The 21,442-nt window shown below is 39.1% G+C and overlaps 1 protein-coding gene across 1 annotated transcript in view; it reads right to left on the reverse strand.

Annotated features, from left to right (window-relative positions):
• The window catches only part of MYO16 (myosin XVI), a 459,803-nt gene that overhangs the window by 105,828 nt on the left and 332,533 nt on the right, over positions 1 to 21,442 (reverse strand). The window contains exons 25-28 of the mRNA XM_045008050.1: positions 13,284 to 13,359; positions 8,329 to 8,504; positions 2,941 to 3,021; positions 2,485 to 2,690 (exon numbers count right to left, since the gene is read on the reverse strand). Of these exons, the coding sequence (XP_044863985.1) occupies positions 2,485 to 2,690; positions 2,941 to 3,021; positions 8,329 to 8,504; positions 13,284 to 13,359 (539 nt within the window). The remainder of the gene's footprint in view (positions 1 to 2,484; positions 2,691 to 2,940; positions 3,022 to 8,328; positions 8,505 to 13,283; positions 13,360 to 21,442) is intronic.

The raw sequence follows: 21,442 nt of genomic DNA on the forward strand, positions 1-21,442 counted from the left end.
AAGCTGCAGGGCTGTCCTCTGCCTCCTGCGGAGGCCCAGAGCTCTGGGGATCTTCCCCACCTCCCGCTGTCGCTGGGAGCTGCCAGGGTCCCCCCTGCCACCTGCAGCAGCTTGGAGTTCCAAGGATCCCCCCTGCCACCTGCCATGGTCGGGAGCTCTGGGGATTCCCCCTGCCCTCCACAGTGGCTGGGAGTGGCTGGGGTCCCTCTTGCCACCCACAGTGGCTGGGAGCAGTGGGGATCCTCCTTGCCACCTGCCGTGGTCGGGAGCTCTGGGGATTCACCATACCACAGCGGCGGCTGGGAGCAGCAGGGATTCCCTTTGCCTCTGGGTCCCGCCTGCTGCCCACAGCAGCTGGGAGCGTCCAATTCCCCCTGTGACCTGTGGTGGCCAGGAGCGGTGTTGGGGAGTTGTGGAGTTCTCCCTGCCATTCACAGTGGTCAGGTGCTGCAGGGGTACCCCCCAGCTTCCTGCCTCCGCAGGCGGCAGGGGACCCTGCAGCTCTCAGCCGGCACTGGCTGAAATCACAGAGGTCTTTGAAAGTCACAGAATCCGTGACTTCCATGGCCTCCATGACTAAATCACAGCCTTACCCATGGATACTGAGGATGTTACAATGGTGATTTGGTACAAGTGCAAATGATGACAAATACACATGACACTTGTCACGGAGTCACCGGGCAATGCTCTGGAACTACTCCATACGAAGCAAGTCAGGACTCTGGGGGAGCATACCTCCTCTTTGTGAGCATACTGTCTCCGGGGCAAGAAGCTTACATAGCTTAAACCTTCCTGGGTCTGACCTCAGAGCATTCAGCATCCCCTTCTCACACTGTGCGCTTCCCACAGCGAGTCCATACAGGCGGAGCTCCTGGGGAAGCCAGTGGGCCTTGCACCCCAATTCCACAGTCAGACATAACTCTCAGCCAGCTAGTAAAACAGAAGGTTTATTAGATGACACAAACACAGTCCAAACCAGAGCTTGTAGGTACAGAGAACAGGATCCCTACGTCAGGTCCATCTTGGGGCCAGGATGGCCAGAACCCCATCTGGGCCCCCCTCCATTTCCCCAGCCAGCTCCAAACAAACTCTCTCCATTCCCTCCTCTGGCCTCTTTCTCTTTCCCAGGCCAGGAGGCCACCTGATCTCTTTGTTCTCCAACACCTTCAGTTGGTACCTTTGCAGGGGAGGGGCCCAGGCCATCAGTTGCCAGGAGACAGGGTGTCGGTCATTCTCTGTGCACTCACCATCACACTGGCCCTTTAGGGCTCTGCAACAATCACACACCCTTATCACACCACCTAGATACTTAAGAACTGCATAGGGGAAACTGAGGCACCCACATAGTATTCAGAGAAAACATTAAGAACATTCCCACTTCGTCACAACACCTTAGCAAGGTAAATGAAAACCAAGGTCTGATCTAAGGAGCTTATGTTCCTCCTCCAATTTCCAAAAAATAAAATCTAAATACAATTGGCCAGATGGTGACAGAGCAAAGCATGCAAAGAGGATTAAGAATGGTCCTGTGACATGCACTCCATGCACTCAATTGAGAGTAGGGGCTCCCTCCCCACAGTTCCCCACATCCCACACAGCAGGTTGGTAGCACTGAGGTTAGCAGGCAGCACCTTTCTGCAGGAGAATAGTGTTGGGCTGTTTTTCTCCTGTTTGGTGAGCTTGCAGAGTATCATCAAACTAGCAGTTACTGTAATCAAAATAATCATTTCAAAATAAGTATTTTAAGTGTACTCCCTTCTCTGAGTAAAAAATAATATACCTAAATATATGAAAATGTCAAATTTCTTTTCTTGTATTTCTTTTGATCAGACAACATTGAGTTTAATTTTGCTGCAGTATTAAAAGATGTTTGTGAAAATATAACAGAAACATACAAAAAGCAGTGGTTAAAAGGGAAGAAGAAAAGTGATGGTTTGGCCCCCAAAGTGGTGGTACATTTCTGCTTTCCTCCCCTTTGCCACACCTTTTCAAATATTCCCTTTTTTTCCTGATGGCAGCAGTGAAATGTGGATTTATGGTATAAACACATGTAACCCCTCACCAGACTAAGCACCAAAATAAATCAGTACTTGAGATATGAATACTAGATCTCACAAGAGCCCAATAACAAACTAGAAAATGATGATGAAAGTGATGTGAGCATTTCCTGTTCTAAACCAATTTAAAACAAAAATTACATGGTGATATTATGCTAATGGTTTACGCTATATATTGATGCTACTAAAGTTCAATCATTTGCATATTTGATCAAGAAATAGTTCATAAATAAGATTTATTTATGCATCATGTGCATGATTCCTTCAATTTAAAGAACTGTGCTCTATGCCAGCTCAAGTAATTTTTTCTCTAAAGAAAATCTGAAAGGCTCATCAACAAAATAACAGTGTAAACACTTATACAATATGACAGAAGGCACTGTGCTGTAGGTAATAAAAAGCTTTTATCAAACTCAAAAGAATTTACCTTGACAAGAAGTCAGTGAAAGAGAGGCGTACTGGATAACCATGCCGTATGATTTTCACCATTTCTAGGACACCAATATACTGCAGCTGAGCAGACACGTAAAAATTATCAAAAGAGTCTGGAAGCTTAGAGTTATTGGGTTTGATACAATGAACAGAATGAGGTGTGCAGTTCTGAAGCTTCCCAATAATATCTGAGAGTGATTTCTGTGGAGAGAAATAAAACCCAACAGATTTTCAAACAGTCATTTGTCAGAAGTGAAAGAGTTGCATAATATAAGATATATCTACCTTTTTAAAAGAATGTATTTCACATCATTTTCTTAAAAGGCTTGACCTGAATGCACAAATTGGTAACTCAGGCAAATCATACTTCTGCTTGTCCTTGTAATCTGTACAGTTTCATTCTGTGCTTAAAACTCTCATATAAATCTTTGTCTAGCAAACATTTACTAACCCTGAGCTGTGTGGCCATAGTGAGTGGGCCCCCTCGTTCCAGTCTCTGAAGAAATGTGGAAGTTCCTTTCTTTTTCAACAACTGTGGGTGAGAAAAGTGTACACAGAACATTGTTATCCCAATACAGGCCAAGTATTATAATTTTCCTTGGTAAAGCAGTTCACTAATAAAGGCAAATATAAAGCTGTGTTTGAATCATGTCATATAGCAAAAAAATCACTTGAGGCTAGATTTTTTAAAATAGCCAGGAGAATAGCTAGATGCCCACAGAAATCTGCACAACCAAGGCTATTAAAAAAGTTTTGATTTCAAAAGTGGACATGTACGATTGTATGTGCAAAAGTCCATTTGAAGACAGCATGTAAATGTACTGTTACACTGAAGATAAGTATATGTGCGTATGTAAAATCATTCCTTCTGAGAATGAGGCAAAATAAAATTTTTGTTATGGCATCAGAGCTTGTAGATTGAGCATAACATATAGATTGCATATCATAATATTTCTTTCTGCAAAGACCCCCTTCGTCACTAGATGGGTTTTGAATGGCTGTGGGATTCAACAATTCCCAGGGATAATGGTAAATTATGAATGAAAAAACCCTGATATTCATGAATGAATTATTTTTTTCTCCTGTTACAGGTGAATGTAGTTAAAACGTTTCTTTTTTTAAAATCATGTAAAATATGATTAGTATGAGCAGGTATTTCCTGTACCACCAGGACCAGTAATATCTACTAGTAAACACAGAAAATAAAACCTTTTAATAGTGTCCACTTTGTATCTTTGATAGAATACTGTAAAGATGAATTATCTTAAGAAGAGCCACAAGAAGCTGGCTTCTTCTGCTGAGGTTTCTAAATTAGGGCTGGCAGACAACTAGATTCTAATGCAGGGGTTCCCAAACTTGGTTCACAGCTTGTTCAGGGTGAGCCCCTGGTGGGCCGTGAGATGCTTTGTTTACCTGAGCGCCCACAGGTACGGCCGCTCGCAGCTCCCAGTGGCTGTGGTTCACTGTTCCCAGCCAATGGGAGCTCTGGGAAGCGACACAGGCTGGGCCACCACTTCCTGCAGCTCCCATTGGCCAGGAACAGCAAACTGCAGCTACTGGGAGCTGTGAGTGGCCGTACCTGCGGACGCTCAGGTAAACAAAGTGTCTCACGGCCCACCATGGCCGTACCATGAACAAGCCGTGAACCAAGTTTGGGAAGCCCTGGTCTAATGCCAGGTCTACACTACAAACTTATATCAGTATGACTATGTTGCTCTGGGTTGTGAAAAATCCACACCCCTGAACGACACAGTTATGCCGACCTAACCTCCCATGTAGACAGTGCTATGGAGGGTTTCTCCCATTGACATAGCTACTGCTTCTTGTGGAGGTGAAGCTCTCCTGTCAGCATAGTAGCATCTTCACTGACGTGCTACAGCAACGCAGCTGAAGCATTTTAATTGTAGACTTTCCCTAAGATTTCACCAAGATTATAGAAATTAAGATACTATTCACATCCATGGATATTTATACATATTTGTGATAATCTTTTACCCTTTGACCCTCTTTCAGTTCCATTTTTCTAGTCCACTTGGCCCATAACTCCCTTTGTCTCAGAGTTGGTATGTTCTAGCCAACTCCCATACTATCCAGTTGTACCAAAATGTATGTGTACATACTCATCTAACCACATCCAGGTCAAATCCTTTTTATAGAAGAATTGCATTGCCCCACAACTTAATCACCCTGCTGGACACTGCAGCTGTTTACTCTTTTAAATCTCACACAGAGTGGAACAAGATTTGAAAAAAAAATCATCTCCATCCTCACACAGAGACTGGAGGTCTGCAGAGCCCTGATCTCTTAATAATAAAACTTAGCATTTTTATAATGCCATAGATCCTAAAATGGTTTAGAAATGTGGGTAATTAATTTTATGCAGGTGTCATCTCAATTTTTCCAGATAAGGGAAAGTGTGGCACACACACAAATTAAGTGACTAGCTCAAATTCACTCACTGATTCAGTAGCAAACCCAGGAACAAAATTCTGGTTGCTTAACTCCCAGTCTGTTGTGTTACACCCACAGCTTTGCTTCCTCCCTCTGGGGTTAGGGCTACTGGAGAACAGGGAGGTAGGAACAGAACATGAGTTTAATCAAAACTATCCTAAACTTGAACATTTTCTTCTTTGGATTCAGAAATAAGAGTTGTATCAAATCATGTCTTAATTCTCCATATACACTCTAAATCTCCTTTCAGCTCTTCACAGACACCAAATTTGGCTTTGACAAGAATGTTTTATATTTGAAAATCTTGTACCTCTGTCAGATCTACAAGAGAAAGTGTGGGTGTCTAGCTCCATAATTACTGTTAGAAGGAGAAACCTACAATATGTTTTTACTTCCACAATATTTTAAAGTTTTAAATCCCAATAATCTTGTAATTCATGTATTTATCCCAAATATGCCTACTGTGGGGTTTCTTGCATATGGATGACTTAGGTTTACTTGGTCTTGCCTCAGTGCAGGGGGTCTGGACTTGATGACCTCTTGAGGTCCATTCCAGCCTGTATTTCTATGATTCTATTTGCAGACTAACAGTTAAAATGATCCAGAAAAGTCACAATGAAGAGTCATCAACAGTGATAAAAAAGCTTTAGCTAGTCAAATGCTTTATATTTAGTTTTCCAGTTTATAAAAGCTGCTGTAAGGCTGATCCGTGCAAGGGAAAGATCAGTGTGTAGAGCAAGGGTCGGTAACCTCTGGCACGTGGCTCGCCAGGGTAAGCACCGTGGTGGGCCAGGCCAGTTTGTTTACCAGCCGCATCGGCAGGTTCGGCCAATCGTGGCTCTCCCTGGCCGTGGTTCACCGTCCCAGGCCAATGGGGGCTGCGGGAAGCGGCGCGGCCGAGGGATGTGCTGGCCGCGGCTTCCCACCACCTCCATTGGCCTGGGACGGCGAACCGCGGCCAGTGGGAGCCACGATCCGCTGAACCTGTGGATGCGGCAGGTAAACAAACTGGCCAGCCCACCAGGGTGCTTACCCTGGAAAGCCACGTGCCAGAGGTTGCCGACCCCTGGTGTAGAGCAAGGCCAAAAAAGTCTGCATCAGGAAGCTACCAAGGGGCTGGAAGGAGAAGAGGTGATGTGAGCACATGAGAGTTGTGAGAGTATGAATAATAACTTCCTATTTTGGCCTTATTTGTCTCTTCTGTGCCAGGAGACCACACAGCCTGTAGGAGTTTCACAGTCTGGAGTATAATTTGTTTGTAGCCTCACTGGGAGGAGGATGACCAGACATCAGGTCTACCATGACCTACTGTGCATTCCAGAATTATGACTTGATTTCAGATCCAACTGTGTACTGGACTGGTGCATTACCCTCATCACTACCACCACAGATAGTGCTGCAAAGGAGCACATGACTTTCACAGATGTGCCTAAACTCATTTTTTGGTAGTATGCTCCAAATCAATGAGGAAATGTTGCCTGTGAGCACACAGATATACGCAGGTGAGTGGGCGTGTTTAGAAACACAAGAAATTAGCTAAGCCTGTGAAAGAGCTAAAGCTGAAATGAGCTTTAAAGTAGAGAGGAAGTGGGAAGCAGCAGGAGAATGGGAATCACAACCAACCCACCTCTAAAGACATCATCTACCTAAAAATATCACCTCCTACTACCTCTCCTCTCCTCCCCTCCCAAACCACAACCCACTCTTATTTCCTTCTACCAGTCAGTGACATGGGCACTTCAAACCACTGCTATCTGAATTACATCTCCCAGCCCTATCCATCCCCACTCATGGACACCTCCTAGCTCATCTCTTCCCACTGCCTTCTGTAATGAGAAGTCTCAACCAGCTGCCAAAGCCCTCCCAAACACATGAGGAAATCACCCCTCTCCAGTTAATAAAACCTTATGAGCATTCCTTCTTCCTTCCTCCTGTGTGGCCTCTTCTGCTTTCTAAGCCCCCCACCCTAACCCCCATGATAAACTTAAGAAAGGTGTTGTGCTTATGGCTTTCAAAATGGGGTCATTTTGTTTGTAAGGAGACAGATAACTCCTATGCCCAGTTATTCTAAATAATAATTAATTAACAAATACATTAATTAGTTAATTGATACTTTCCCTGGATAGATTCTGTAGGCTGTGTGTTGGAAAAAAGGAGGAGATTAAGGTCTCAAACACATTTTTGAGGGTCTAGGGTTCAAACCAGCACCATTGAAGTCAATAGCCATATTGCTATTGACTTTACTCAGAGTGGGAGTAAACTGTTGCCATACTAATTTCCTGGGGCATTTATATGAAAAACTCCCATTAGTATTCATTGGCGTTACCTGCATAGATCATCCCACAAACAGATGTGAGAGCAAACTCTGTAAGCCTGTGGCTGGAATTGATTTTTTACAGCTGTATGTCAAAAGACAAAACTGTGCAACTCAACAGGCCGAGTGATACATCTGCTCTGTTCGGGGAACACCTTTCCTGTTTTTCTAGAAAGAGGTAATATTCCATGATAGCTTCAAACTTAGATTTAGCAATTATGTGACTTCTATTTAAAGGTAATACTCCAAGTTTTTAGGTCCACTAAACCCTTCCACATAATTTGTTTTCATTGATTTTCACTACTATAAAATGGCAATAACTTTACAAAATCTTTTGATTCAGTGAGGAAGACAAAATATTGTCCTGCAAGGGACAATGTTGCAATTGAACAATGGATTGTTCTGGATAGTCTCCCAATTGTTGTGGTTTCCTTTTTTGTTTTTACTTTTGGCTGAAATCAGGTAATGGAAGTGAAGACCACTTCAGATACTGAGGGATTTTAATTTCAGCTCAATAGATTTATATTGATATATACAAAGGCCTACACTACAGTTCTCCTGCCAACTCCAACCATACCTTAACATTGTCTACTGTTCTGGTCATCTTTAATTTTTATGGTGTAAACAATCCGGCGGAGAATGAGAGTTTAACCAATATACCACATATATGCAATTATTGCTTGTAAACCATAAACCTCTCAAGTGATGAATACCAACAGATTAAGGACGATAAATTTATCCCTCTAAGTTTACTGTCCCTTAAATTATTTTACATTCAATATGACAGCTACATAGATGAAGCATACAGTGTTCCACATAATAATTCTGTTGAACTCACTTCTATATTGTCCAGAGAAAACAGTAGATTTCAGAGATCCTTCAATCAACAATAATATTGTATAGTTTCCTCAGTTGCTTTGCAATCGGAATGGTGTGTCTGATTATTTCAACAAGTAAAATTTAGAATGTTGCCTGGAATTTATGGAGCTTTCTGAAATACCCAGATTATAGTCAACGAGGAAAGGTTTTGCTCTAGTGTTCTTCAAGGGTGAAAAAAAGGTGCCAAACTCCTACCTTACTGAGCTCCATATATTTCTTTGCTTCTCCTCTTGTGTAGGCTATTGATGTTTTCTTATTGAGCAAGGCTGCTTTGGATCCTCTAATTTGAAGAGAGTGATATGGAGGGACAAGGGATCCTGTCTGTGTCAGTTTAGACTGGAACAACTGATTGATGACTATATTTTCACTAGCTGGGAGAAAAAGAAAATTAATGCACAGATAAGATACAGGTGAGAAAAATCACATACACAGTGAAAGGAACAGGACACATACAGCAGGAGATAGTATTAAACAAGACAACGCATAAACTATTTCAGATGAACAGCCCATTAAGTTTTGCATTTATGCATTGTTAGTTATTCTAATCCAAGTCCAATAGCATTCAATTATCCCAGGTTGTCAGTCATCAGTAATTGTTTTTAAATGTACTTATGTCAAAATATGCTTAAATTGAACTGACTAGGGGCACTAAGCAACATCAAATAAAGTTTAGGATTCTGTGTTACAGGTCTGTCTAAACTTCAGTGTTGGGTGATGATTATTTTGGATGTTTTGCTATATTCTGGACTCCTATTTAGTTACTGTAGCTTGAACCTATATGACTTAAATAGTGTAAAATAAACATATGCTGTAAAAATGGTATGATATTTTGTAGCATCCAGATGTATGCTAGTGACACTGTATCTGAGACAAAGAAAAATAATCTGACATGACACAACAAGTGAGAGTTGTGACAGATATTAGACCTGGGAAGCATGCAATCCCGAAAAGACTATTATATTGAAATGTGCCGGAAATGCATGGACTTTTTAGACAATAAGTGTTTCCATGGTCCTGGCTGAATTGTTTTCCTGGAAAATCCCTGAGTGATGCTTAATGCAAAATTTCCCAACAACAGTTATGCCAAAACCCAGCTTCTGAAGCTTTGGTCCCTGAAAAAGGGCCTGTTACAGGAGGCCAGAGATCAAAGGCCTAAACTATACAAAGAACCAACTGAACTGTCCAAGATTGTTCTTGATCTGAAACTTGATATCCAAAGAGCAAACCTATTGAGAGCTTTGAAAGATGGGCTCCTACCAGAGACCTGTGTTAGAGGTGGGTGACCTCTGGTAAACTTTTACCATGTGTGCAGGATCATTTCTTGTTTTTTATGTTTCCTCTGTGATGCATTTGCCCCAAGAATAAATGTAGTATGCTTTGTGAAGACTGACTGGTAGCTGGAGTATACTGTTGCAACCCCTGGGGAAAGAGCAAACCACATGTGCTGAACCCTGGTCACAGCTGCTGGGGAAATCCCTGTGAGAAGCAGAGCAACTGTAAGCCTAAATTCCTGGAGGCAGAGAGACACAGGTTTCTACCCAAGAGAGGTGACAGGTAGGGCCTGAAACGTTAAGTGCGTGCCTTTGAGGAAACCAAGGAGGGGAAGGGTGTCAAATGTGCAGTTAACCCAGAAACTATGAAGGGTGACAAACAATAAGGGATGGGAAAGAGAAGAGAGAGTTGTAGCAACCTGATTTCACAGTTGTTCATTTTAAACATGTGCATATTACAGAGCTTCAGGGTAGTTTTTAATATGTGTGCCAAAATAAGAGCAATACGCTACTATCTATTTTTGACTCACTTTTTGTGGATAGCACAGAAGTGATGAGTTTTCAAGGGGAATTTAAACAAGAGGGTACTGGTTTGGCAGGCAAGAGTAGGATGTTCCATAAAGGGGATCGGCATGACAAGACATGAAAAAAATATGACAAAGAAACAATGGTAACTGAACTTTAGTGAACATCTGCTGGTGAGTGTTATGCTAGTCACAGGCTGAGTAGACTCATATTCTAAAATTTCTCCTGTAAGGAAAAAGTCAGCTGGGTAGACTTGGTAAAAGCTTTGCTTGGAATGGAAACTAAGCACCAAACTAATCTGTGAGCTGACTGAGGGTTGAAAATTCAGAATAAAAGCTCAGTTGTCCTTCCATGGGACAAATGATAGGTCAGGCTGCAGAACTAACATGGAAGGCTAGAAAATGATTGCATTATTAATTCTTAAGACTGTGTGTGGGTGGGGAGGAAGAAGAAGGGGTTTTGCGAGAAATCTAGGTTAAGATTTTAGAAAGTGACATGAGAATAGTTTATACTGGAATGTAAATATATAGTGGAATACCAAAATAAAATCTAACTGCTAATTCTTATTAATTTCCCTCATTGCTGTTATTTATTTTATTTATTTAAATTCTCTTTTTCAGATGCTATTGTGATAGAGTCCCTATATTTATTATCATGTGCTTTTTGCTTTACAGGAGCACCTTGGAGACCCAGTCAAAAGCCTGTTGTTGAACATGCTATATAAACAGATTGAAAAAAACAAATAAAAAGGCAGTCACTGCCCAAAGAACTCACAATCTAGGATTATGACAAGACCTAATGTGTGGACGAAATAGACAAACATGCAGTAGGATGTGGGACTGAGGAATGGAAAGGTGAGTTAACAGTAAAATCATAATATTTAGCATAACAAGCAATAGTTTTAGAGCAGGGGTAGGCAACCTATGGCACACGTGCCACAGGCGGCACGCGAGCTGATTTTCAGTGGCACTCACACTGCCCGGGTCCTGGCCACCGTCTGGGGGGCTCTGTATTTTTATTTAATTTTAAATAAAGCTTCTTAAACATTTTAAAACCTTATTTACTTTACACACACCAATAGTTTAGTTATAGATTTATAGAAAGAGACCTTCTAAAAATGTTAATATTTTACTGGCACACAAAACCTTAAATTAGAGTGAATAAATGAAGACTCGGCACAGCACTTCTGAAAGGTTGCTGACCCCTGTTCCAGAGGTTGCTCTTTACTCGTGACAGACTGTGTAAATTAACAAGATAATGGATCTGTTTCCCTTTTGTTGCAGATACTACTATAATTAACATAACAGTAATCATATATTTAAGAAGAACTAGACTCAGTAAGATCACCACTACTTTCTATTCAAAGCGGGATCCAAGGGGCTGACCAGTAGCCCCAGTTAAAAAGGGTGTGTCCAGTGCCATCATTAGAAGCAGTAACAAGATGTCCTCCAAAATTAGAATCAACACAATCTATGCTAACAGGTCTTTGTGTTTGTTTCTGTGTGTTTGTTATTTTAGGCGCAGGGTAAAAATTTCAAAAACCTCAAAGTGATTTAAGAGTCTAAAATCCCATTTTCAAAAGTGACTTAGGCTTTTAGGAGAGTGTGTGTGTGTGTGTGTGTGTGTTGTGTGTGTGTGTCTGTGTGTGTGTGTCTGAGGAGCCTAAGCCCTGGTCTACACTGGGGGGTGGGGGGCAGGGGTCGACCTAAGATACATGGCTTCTGCTTCTTATGAGCTAGAGTACAGGTGTTCACGGGAGAGCGTTCAGGGATCGATTTATCCACATCTAGACAAGACGCAATAAATTGACCCCTGATAGATCGATCTCTACCCGCCAATCCGGCGGTTAGTGAATACCTGCCCTAAAACCCACTGAAAATCAATGGGAGTTGGCATTTAATTCACTTAAGCAATTTTGGAAATCCTACTAGGTACCTATCTGCATCTAGGTACCATCTTTAGCTGGTTAAATACCTTTGTAAATCTGGTCTTAGGAGCCTAAGTTTCACTGAAAGTCAATGGGATTTAGGTTTCTATGTGCCTAAGTCACTTTTGAAAATAAGAAGGTGCTTTAGAAAATTTTACATTTAGTCCTCTTCAATTAGTTGGATCTATTGATATTTGACTTCTAAATTATATATACTCACATTAATCATATCAAAGAGTTTATATTAAATGCAATTTCCTCTTTTTCCCTATAAAAGGACTGCCTCAACTGAATCCATAATGTAGTAATGAAAATACAAGGAGAGACTATATGATAGAAAGGAATAATGCTCGCTGTCTTTTACCTTTGGAATACACTCTATGTTTATATACATTTCTTATACTCACTGTATAGCATATCATCATACAGGACAAGGAATAGTATAATACAAATTAAGTTCAAACAACAAAGAACTAGAATATTGCTAAAACTATAATAAATAGGAATATATTCAAGATCAATTCTTTATTTTTTTCTTCATCCATAATATTATTAAAGGCTCATATTTTTGTCAATACTATTTGTCTTTGAAATGCAGCAATGACTTTATCAGAGAGTTTAGCTAATTTCACTGTATAATTGCTAGGAAGTCAATATATTCTACAATACATTCTGCTAGCAGTGTTGATTCTGAAGGCAAATATTACATCAGAAGACCTCTGTTTCTAAGCATAAAATATAATAGATAACATCTTAGTTGAAATACTCTGCAGTGGTCTAGGGAAAGAAAGATAACATCTGCGGGAAGATAAACTGTCATGTTTCTCTGAGGAAAGTGGATTTATTTTTAAATACAAAGACAAAGGTAAACATAAAATGACAAGAAATTTTAACTATCTAATTATAAATCATTAATAAACAAGGATGTCTACAAAATTATTACTAGACATGCAATTATAGATTAGGCACACTGAACCAAATTTACAGAATCCTTTTACTCACCTAGACACACTATCTGTCTGTTTACTGAAAAATACAGGCACACTCCCAAAATGCCATTTTAGTAGCAGTTATTGAGTCATTTTTAGTAATTAAATAAATCCCGCTACAATTGGTATAACTTTAGAAACCTTAGTTGTTTTCATTAGTCTTTAGAAAAATCTTTTCAAAATTCATACCCTTAACATCACAGAAAAGTGTTTTACATGTACAGCTGTTAAAAGCCTGTTTAAATTAAAGTTTTGATTGGGCTTCAAAATAACTTGTACACAATGTATACTATAGTAAGAGTATTATTATTTTTGGTATTTAAAATGAAAAGTTTCTTTCAATTATTAAGTTGTGGATGACATATTTTATAAAACAATGGTAATGATTAGAAAGTCAAGGCATAATGTGGCACATTCTAACAACAAAAAAGCACTTACTTTTCATTACAAATAGGAGATTTTGTGAAAGTGAATCTTTATTTTTTTCAATAGCTCCAACAATATCATAAGTCACCTGCAGTCAAATATAATGGCATAATTAGTAATGTTTAAAACTGCATTTAAAAATCTTTTCGCTGTAAAGTCAAATATAAAATTATAGTTCTAGCTGCACAGTTATGGTTGCAACCAGATAAGCCCCGTTTCCCCCAATCTCACCAATAATTTTAACTAGAATTAGTTTGGTCTTATTTATTCTGTTTCTGCAAAGTGTGCTGAAAATAAGTCAAACTGATTTTGAGATACATGCACTTCAAAATTATTCAGATTTAGGATTTTGAGTGATATCTATCATTTCTTTGTGTCCCAACAGATCAAAACCAGCTTGTTGCTATGCTTTCAAGCTTTCCATAGAGTTAAATGCCCTTGACAACTAGTGCGTGGGCTGCATTTGAAGGAAACAGTTTGAATAAAGTACTATTGTTAAGAACTTTTGTACTTTTGTGTGTAATTTTAAGTAAGTGTGTGTGTGTGTGTGTGTAGCTTTGAGACTTTGTGGAGAGATGCAGAGTTATTTTGTTGACATGCTAGATAGCCAGACAAGGTTAGACTCATCAGAATCAACTAGGCAATGAGCTCATTGAGGCTAGGAGGAGGGACAGAGAAAACTTGCGCAAGTGATTATATCCATGCTATAGCATTTTAAGCTTACAAAGTGCTTCACAGTCATTAGTTAATCCTCACAGCAGCACTGTGAGGTAGGACATTGTAAGTACATTTCAGGTGGGAGTCTACAGAGAATTGATTATGAGTACAGTCCTTCTTCAGGCTCTTTTTACTTATGTCACATTTTTAAAGAAACAGAGTAAAGATATATTTACTCCAGTAAAAGGCTGTATTTTGGAACAGCACAACAGGTCTCTATTACATATTTGTTACCTCATAAATAGACTATAGAAATGAAATCTCCCTGGACATGAAACTCACAGCCCTTAGGTATTGCAACTAATACAGCAGTATTTCTCCTCAGCAACAAAAGGTATCATGAGTACTTCAAATCTCTCCTTTGGTCTCTACACTGGCTCCCCATTAATACCTAGATCAGATTCAAGATCTTGGTCCTATTCTTCAAGGAATTCAAAGGCCCTGGGACATGGAACTAAAACACCACTAGAAGTGCTGGGGTGTGGACCCCAGACAACAGTTTCACTCCTCTGGCACAATGAAGTTGTCTACTGCATAGGAAAAGTTTACCTGTGCAGGAGACAGAGCCTTCTTGGGGCCTGCCCAAGACTGTAGGAGCAACTCCTACGGGATCTAGGAACCACAATAAACCTCCCCACTTTTTATTCCAAGGAAAAGAATGCACTTCTTTGACTGAGTGATCAACAAGAAAAGCACATACTACTGCAGACATCCACCTCCAACAAAAAACAAAACCCAACCACAGCAAAACCAGTCACACACAATTATTCCCCCAAGTAGAGGAAGAGAGTGTGATCCATGGATCACAGTCATATTGCTTAATATATTACTGGAATGCACTCAGATACCATAGTGATAGCCACAGTATAAGATACTTAAATAGCATAACAAAGCGTAGGACAATAATGCAAACACCACCTTCCCTACTTTATGTGTCTGTCACTCCTGGAGCACAGTTGTCCATGCTGATGGGTAAATGGAACCCAAAGTGGTTCTTAATGAAACCTTTAAATTTGCATTTCTTGATTTTCTGTATTCAAATTTCCAAATTTAAATTGCATTTAACATTATACGTATGTTAAAATGCTAAAATGATTTCTCTCATATCTAACAATTATAAGCAGATGCAAACCATGACTAAGGCTGCAAGCAAGGCCTGCATTAATATTACACATTGGGTACCTTTCAAAATTGTATCCAATGTAAGTTTAAGTCCAATTTTTAATATTACATAGACATGTAGAGTCTCAGTCCCAGTGTCATTCAAAGAAATTTAGGCTCTTATGGTACTTAGGCACTTAGTAATACTGATCAGTAAAATAAGTTGCTCTGATTAGGTCATTTGACAATTATATAATGCTGTACAGGCAGTCCTCGGACTTACGACACAATTGGTTCCTGAAAATCGCGTCTTAAGTCAAAAACGTCATAACTCGAATTTCCCATAGGAACAATGTTGTATCAAGCATTGTAAAGTCGAAACCGATGTTGTAAAGTCGAAACACGATGACAATTTATAAACGTCATAACTTGAACATTGTAAAGTCGAGGACTGCCTGTATTACTCATGAAAAAAGATATGACTTGGATCAATATAACATGTTATGTTAATTACATCATTTACTTAGTATGACATCTGTCATAGAAAAGGCCTGACAATAGAACTGCATGCCATTTCTTTTTTTTTTATGACAGATGCAATATTATGTAATTCTCTAATGGCACTCCTTATGAACAGACAGCATATTTACTAAACTATTAGTATAATTTAAAGTACTCTATTAAATGCTTTTAGTGTCCTTAAAGTAAATGCTCCACTATATTTCTCCATGAAAAATAATTTACAGCACTTATTTTACAAATCCATAACATCATTTCTTAACTGAGAGTGTTAGTCTTTAACTAAATTAGAAGAAGAGTTACCATCAGTGGTTATAGTAAGTAAAGCTGGTGAAGATAATAAATTATCCTTATATGTCTGCATAGAAGTGAACAAATTTGGGAACCTGGGGTACTGATATAATTCAGTACTAAATGCTGGTTTTTTGTTGTTTTTTTTAATAAGACGTCTCTTATATTACTTGTGATACGTAAAACAATTATTAGGAATCTTATTTATGATGAAATTACTATTCTCATTAACAGGGTACATCTACATAGCAAAAACAACCCTGTGATAGCAAGTTTCAAAGCCCAGTCTGCTGACTCAGGTTTGCAGGTCTTGCATTGCAGGGCTAAAAATAAGTGTAGACATTTGGGCTTAGGCAAGAGACTGGTCTCCAAGACCCTCCTCACTTGCTGGGTTTCAGAGCCCAGGCTCCAGTCAAAGCCTGCATGTCTACACTGCTATTTTTAACACCACAGTGCTACCCTTGCATGCCTGAGTCAGTTGACCTGGGCTCTGAGACTTGCAGCTGCATGTTTTTTATTGCTGTGTATATACCGGTATATACCCACACTTCTTCTTGCTGACATGGTAAATTAAGTCAATGCTTCAACTAACGGAAGAGTGATTCTGTAAAAGTGGTCTTGTGGGGCTTCATATGTACTATCTCATAGTGATTCTAGTTCACATGTGCTCAGTTCATAAGTGCCAGCCTTGTACATTCAGTCATCCACTCAGACAGTGCTGCTAGCTTTGAATGTCAATTTGTCCACTTCTCTCACAAATCTCTACACTTTCAAATTTCTACACTCCTTATGCATGAAATATGCTTCCTAGAATAATCAAAAATTAATCCACTCCTTCTTCATATCCATTCTTCAGCATCAGCTTCTGCTGTGATGCCTACAAGAAATGGCTACACTGAATTGTTGTCAAGCACAGCTAATATTTTTAATTGTAAATTATTCAGAACCATCAAAATGTGCACATAGCCAGCCTATGTAACTGCATACCCCTATCCTTATAACACCTTTCCACTTTCCCCACTCCCCTTCTGCTGTTTATTACAATTGTTTGTTGCATTTTATTTCAAGCTCTTTGGAGCAGAGACTATATCTACTTATGTATTTGAACAGCACCTAAAATAATGTTTGGGGTCGTTGGGTGCTAACACAGTATAAATTAAACACAGTCATATGTACAGTACCACATGACATCTGGTTTCAGTTAAAAGAAATGTATGGTTTGAGTTTATATCTTAAAGTGGGTTAAGTTCAGAGGGGAGGGTTTTTTCTTCCTTATTTTCTACAACCCAGTTAGTTTACCCTTAAAAGTTTTCACTATTTTTAGTGCCACAGAATCAATAATAGGCCAAAGCAGAACCTGGGGACTAGCCCCTTTAAAAAAATAGGGAAAGTACATATCTGAATTTATGACTCAGAGCTTTAATGGACTCAAACCAAAACCCCAAAGATAATTGGGAAAGAATTATCAGGATTTGAACTTTGATCTGGCTCAAAGTGCATCTGCATTCAAATCAGTTAAAAAGTAATGCCTGGCTATTTTAATAATGAGATAGTGTAATAAACATATTTTGCATTGTTTTGATAGTATTACATTGCTGTGGTGGGTTATCCACATTATGTAAAATTAATTTAACATTTCATGCTGATAAAAGCATCTCACCGTGATACTCTGCAAGACATTTAAGATGTAGACAGTGGTCTTAATTTGCAGTTAAAACATTTAAATTCGGTTAATGGTAAAAAAGACATTTATCATTTTGCATAATTTAAATGAACACACTGAGTGCAGATATCAACACACTGGGCCCTCATTGGTATTTTATTTATTACTCTCCTGCCAGAAGATAAAGATGTAGATAAAAGAAGCTATCAAGTCTTTGATGAAACAGTGAGATCACTTAAAAGCTTGAACCTATCAGTCTCTTTAGTTTTCTTTCTAGAACCTAAGCCTTGTTAAGTGAACATTCTTCATATATTCTGACATGATTTAGTCGAACACACTGATAGAAAAAATAGACCATGAAGATCGCAAATTTATTTAGCAGCAAGAATTGGCTAGGAGGCTTGGGGGTTCTTTTTTTGGGTGGGGGGGGGAAGACCTGCAAATGAACCTCCAAAACCAAGTCTGATATAAAAAAACACAATTAACTTCTCTCTGTGAAAGAGAACATCTTTGTCAAATAACCTTTAGTGGCTCAGGTATAACTTAGAGTAGACTGATTTGATTGTTATGTCTGGGGATTCAGCCCGGGGAAAAAATAAAGAAAATAAAAGCTTCCCTATTGATTAATCCCTCTATTTGGTCTTTTGATTTAAAGGTTCAGTTTCAGAGTCTGCCTGGGCTGTAAAACTGTCTCACACAAGGCTCCCGTTGGTGAAGGTGAGTTGACAGTTGAGAGCGGTATTTTTGACACATACATAGTTGGGAAATTGAACGGACATTGATCTGCACTTAAAGGACATTATGTAAACAGCTTTAAAGAGCAAAGAAGCTGGTCTTTTGGTCTGATCAGTTTATTACAATTCTGTAGGTCAAAACTGTGGCAAGGTATGTAATGTCAAGGGGTCTATCAAATTTGTTAATATGTTCGTAAATTTAGGCTGCATAAAGCTTGAGTTATAATGACAAATTGTTCAGATAATGTGGATAACATGCAGATAGAATCTCTCAAGTATCAGTACATTAAATGTCTCTGATGGTTTAAGATGTGGCTGTTAGCACAGTACTAGGATGATATATTTCAGATTTACTTACTGGTATGTTAATATCATTTATAAGAAAAGAGATATTTTGAGCCCTGGCAAATGTTCAGTAATGGAATACTATCCTTTCGCCCTAAAAAAATCACTTCCATCAGCAATGCTAACAGATCAGTAAAATTATTCATGAGAAACCCCAATGGCATGTGGGAGCCGGAGACATATGGATGTCAATGTTCTGAATCCAAGTATCTCCAAATTCTATATTGCACTTTACAGTATTAGATTCAGCAATACATATTCATAGTATGTAATATGGGACTTAGCTACTTCAGAGGCTGCCTTTTCATCCATGATGCCTCAAGAAAACTATACACCACAGGGAAAATGTAGCGGAATACACCCAGGTTCTGAGTATTAGACCCTGGGAACAAAGCATTCTCAGAAGCAAGACCTCAGCTGTGCAAGCCCTTTCCAGAAGAGATCAGACTAAGCCCTAGCCTGGTGGTGTTCAGATCAAGGTGTAAAACAACTTTTTGATAAATCCTGCCATCAGAATTGATTTTTTTTTAAAAATCCTAACACTCAAAGTCATGTTCCTCTCCCACTGCTCCAAAAGAACAAAACCAAAAAACCCCACAAAAGATCTTATTGTTCTGTTTATGCTCCTTTAAGCACTTACATACTGTGATGCTAAGTGCTAACTAACATCCTAGAACAAACAGACATTATATATAAAGATGATATGGTGTTCTGTTCACTTGCAGAATTAAAACTCAGAGATAAAGTAATGCACATACCTGTGAAACCCTACTTCTGTCCGCTTGTGCATATCCATTATGGTATGGTCTTTAATTATATGATCACATACTATTTTTTCCACATGATACCTGCCTCATTCTGTTAAATCTCTCTAACGCATCACTCCAATCTCCCACCCTCAAAATCTTTCTCTCACACACTATAGCTTCTCCTTCCTGACTCCTTGCTCCCCTCCCACCCCGCACCCATAAATCAAAGAAATAAACAAATGTAATTTTATATTGTATTATTATAGGTGGCTGCTGCTGCACTTTTTTCTGCAATATCAGATGCACATCTGTCAATACCCATGTAGTATCTGGTAATGTTTTCTTCACTGAAATCAGCCTGACAATCTCACAACAAATACAGTGAATGTATGTGCCAAGAAAAGAACCCAGAATTTCTGGCACCAGGGCTTCCAAACCACCTGCCACATAGGGCCCTGGGTCATAACGATACCCTGTGAGGGCCAGGGTGAAGTGCTAGCACGATTTGTTTGTTCTGTACCACATAGTGTGAAGAAACCATTTCACATTGACTAAGAAATATGTGGCAACAATAATTTGAGCTACCTAAAGACATCAGGCTGTCTGCCCTCTACTGTTTAACAGAAGACTTCTATCCATTGTAACTTTCTACCAAATACACACTGGTTCTAGACACACTGACTGACTTTAAATGGGTAACCTTAGAGGGTTGAAAGCTCCATATTCAATTATCAAATACCTTTGTACTGGTCATTCATTTTCTACCCTCTGAGCCTGATTCACATGTCATTTACACTCATGTCAATCGTGAGAAACTTCATTGAAGTTAAGAGAGTTACATCAGAGTAAAATTGGTATAAGTGAAATCAGAATCAGGCCCCCTTGTTTTAAATGTTCGGATCTCCAAAGTCAATAAGTCATCCAAGTGTTCCTTTACACTTCATTTACTTCAGACACATTTAATTGAACAAGAGTATAACAATGGCTCCCAAAACCTGCCAAAATATACTGATACTTTTTGTATGAAAATCTGATTTTGGATTGCCAATAAAACCTAATATATTTAAAGGTCTGATTTGTTAGCAATTTGTTAGCAATAAAGCACTGAACAAAATGTAGTAACAGCACAAGCTTAAGAACAGGATCAGCAAAAGTAAAATCCCTTAAAATTCCTGGGGTGTTTTTTTAAAAGAACCCATTAGGCTATGCTAGTTTGGGAAAATCTGCATTTTATGTACTTATTTATTAAACAACTATTCTTCTGTTATTAGAAATGATACCCAGTGATAGTGAAATAATGATCTCAGGAGAAATGAAAAATGCAAATATATTTTTGAAAAATGCTCAATCACCATTCAAACAGGGATGCCTTAACATTTCAAAAGAGCCTCTTACCCTCAGTCAGTATCTTATCAACAGCTTGTCAGGTCTTGCACACACTGGGCCAGCTCCTTAGCTGGTGTACAGAATATCTCCACTGACTTTAATGGTGCTATGGGGATTTACATCAGCAGAGGCGCTGGCCCATTGTTCATACTTTAGATTAAACATCATTAATAGTTCTGGGGAAAGGTCAAACCCAAAGTCTCTTTAATAAAATGAAATTCTAAGGATAAAACACAAATTAATGAAAGGTATACCATTTACCACTCAAGTCCTAAGTTTTGGAACTAGGTACCTCAGGCTTTGATCTTAATTAATGGTCCTACTGAGTGTTTTGTAAGAAGATACCACAAGCACATTCCTCCCTTCCCTCACCCCCATGTGATTTTTTCAATGTGCTTATTGTTCTTGTTATGAGTTTAATTTTCATTCCTTAACTGCTTCACTGCTGCTCATTCATGCCAACTAGCATATTGTTCTGGGGCGCGGTAGCATTCTAGCACTATTCTGACATACCTTTATAATTACAATAGAACATCATGTCATGCAATCTACCTAGCTATCGTAGTTATACAGCACCTATCACCACACTAAGTCCAATATGTTTGCTACACTGAGCAGTACTGCAGGAGAATGTTGCTCTAACTACCTGGCATGATGAAGAGTTAT

Source organism: Mauremys mutica, chromosome 1 (genome assembly GCF_020497125.1).
Source record: "Mauremys mutica isolate MM-2020 ecotype Southern chromosome 1, ASM2049712v1, whole genome shotgun sequence".
NCBI classification, from domain to species: Eukaryota; Metazoa; Chordata; order Testudines; family Geoemydidae; genus Mauremys; species Mauremys mutica.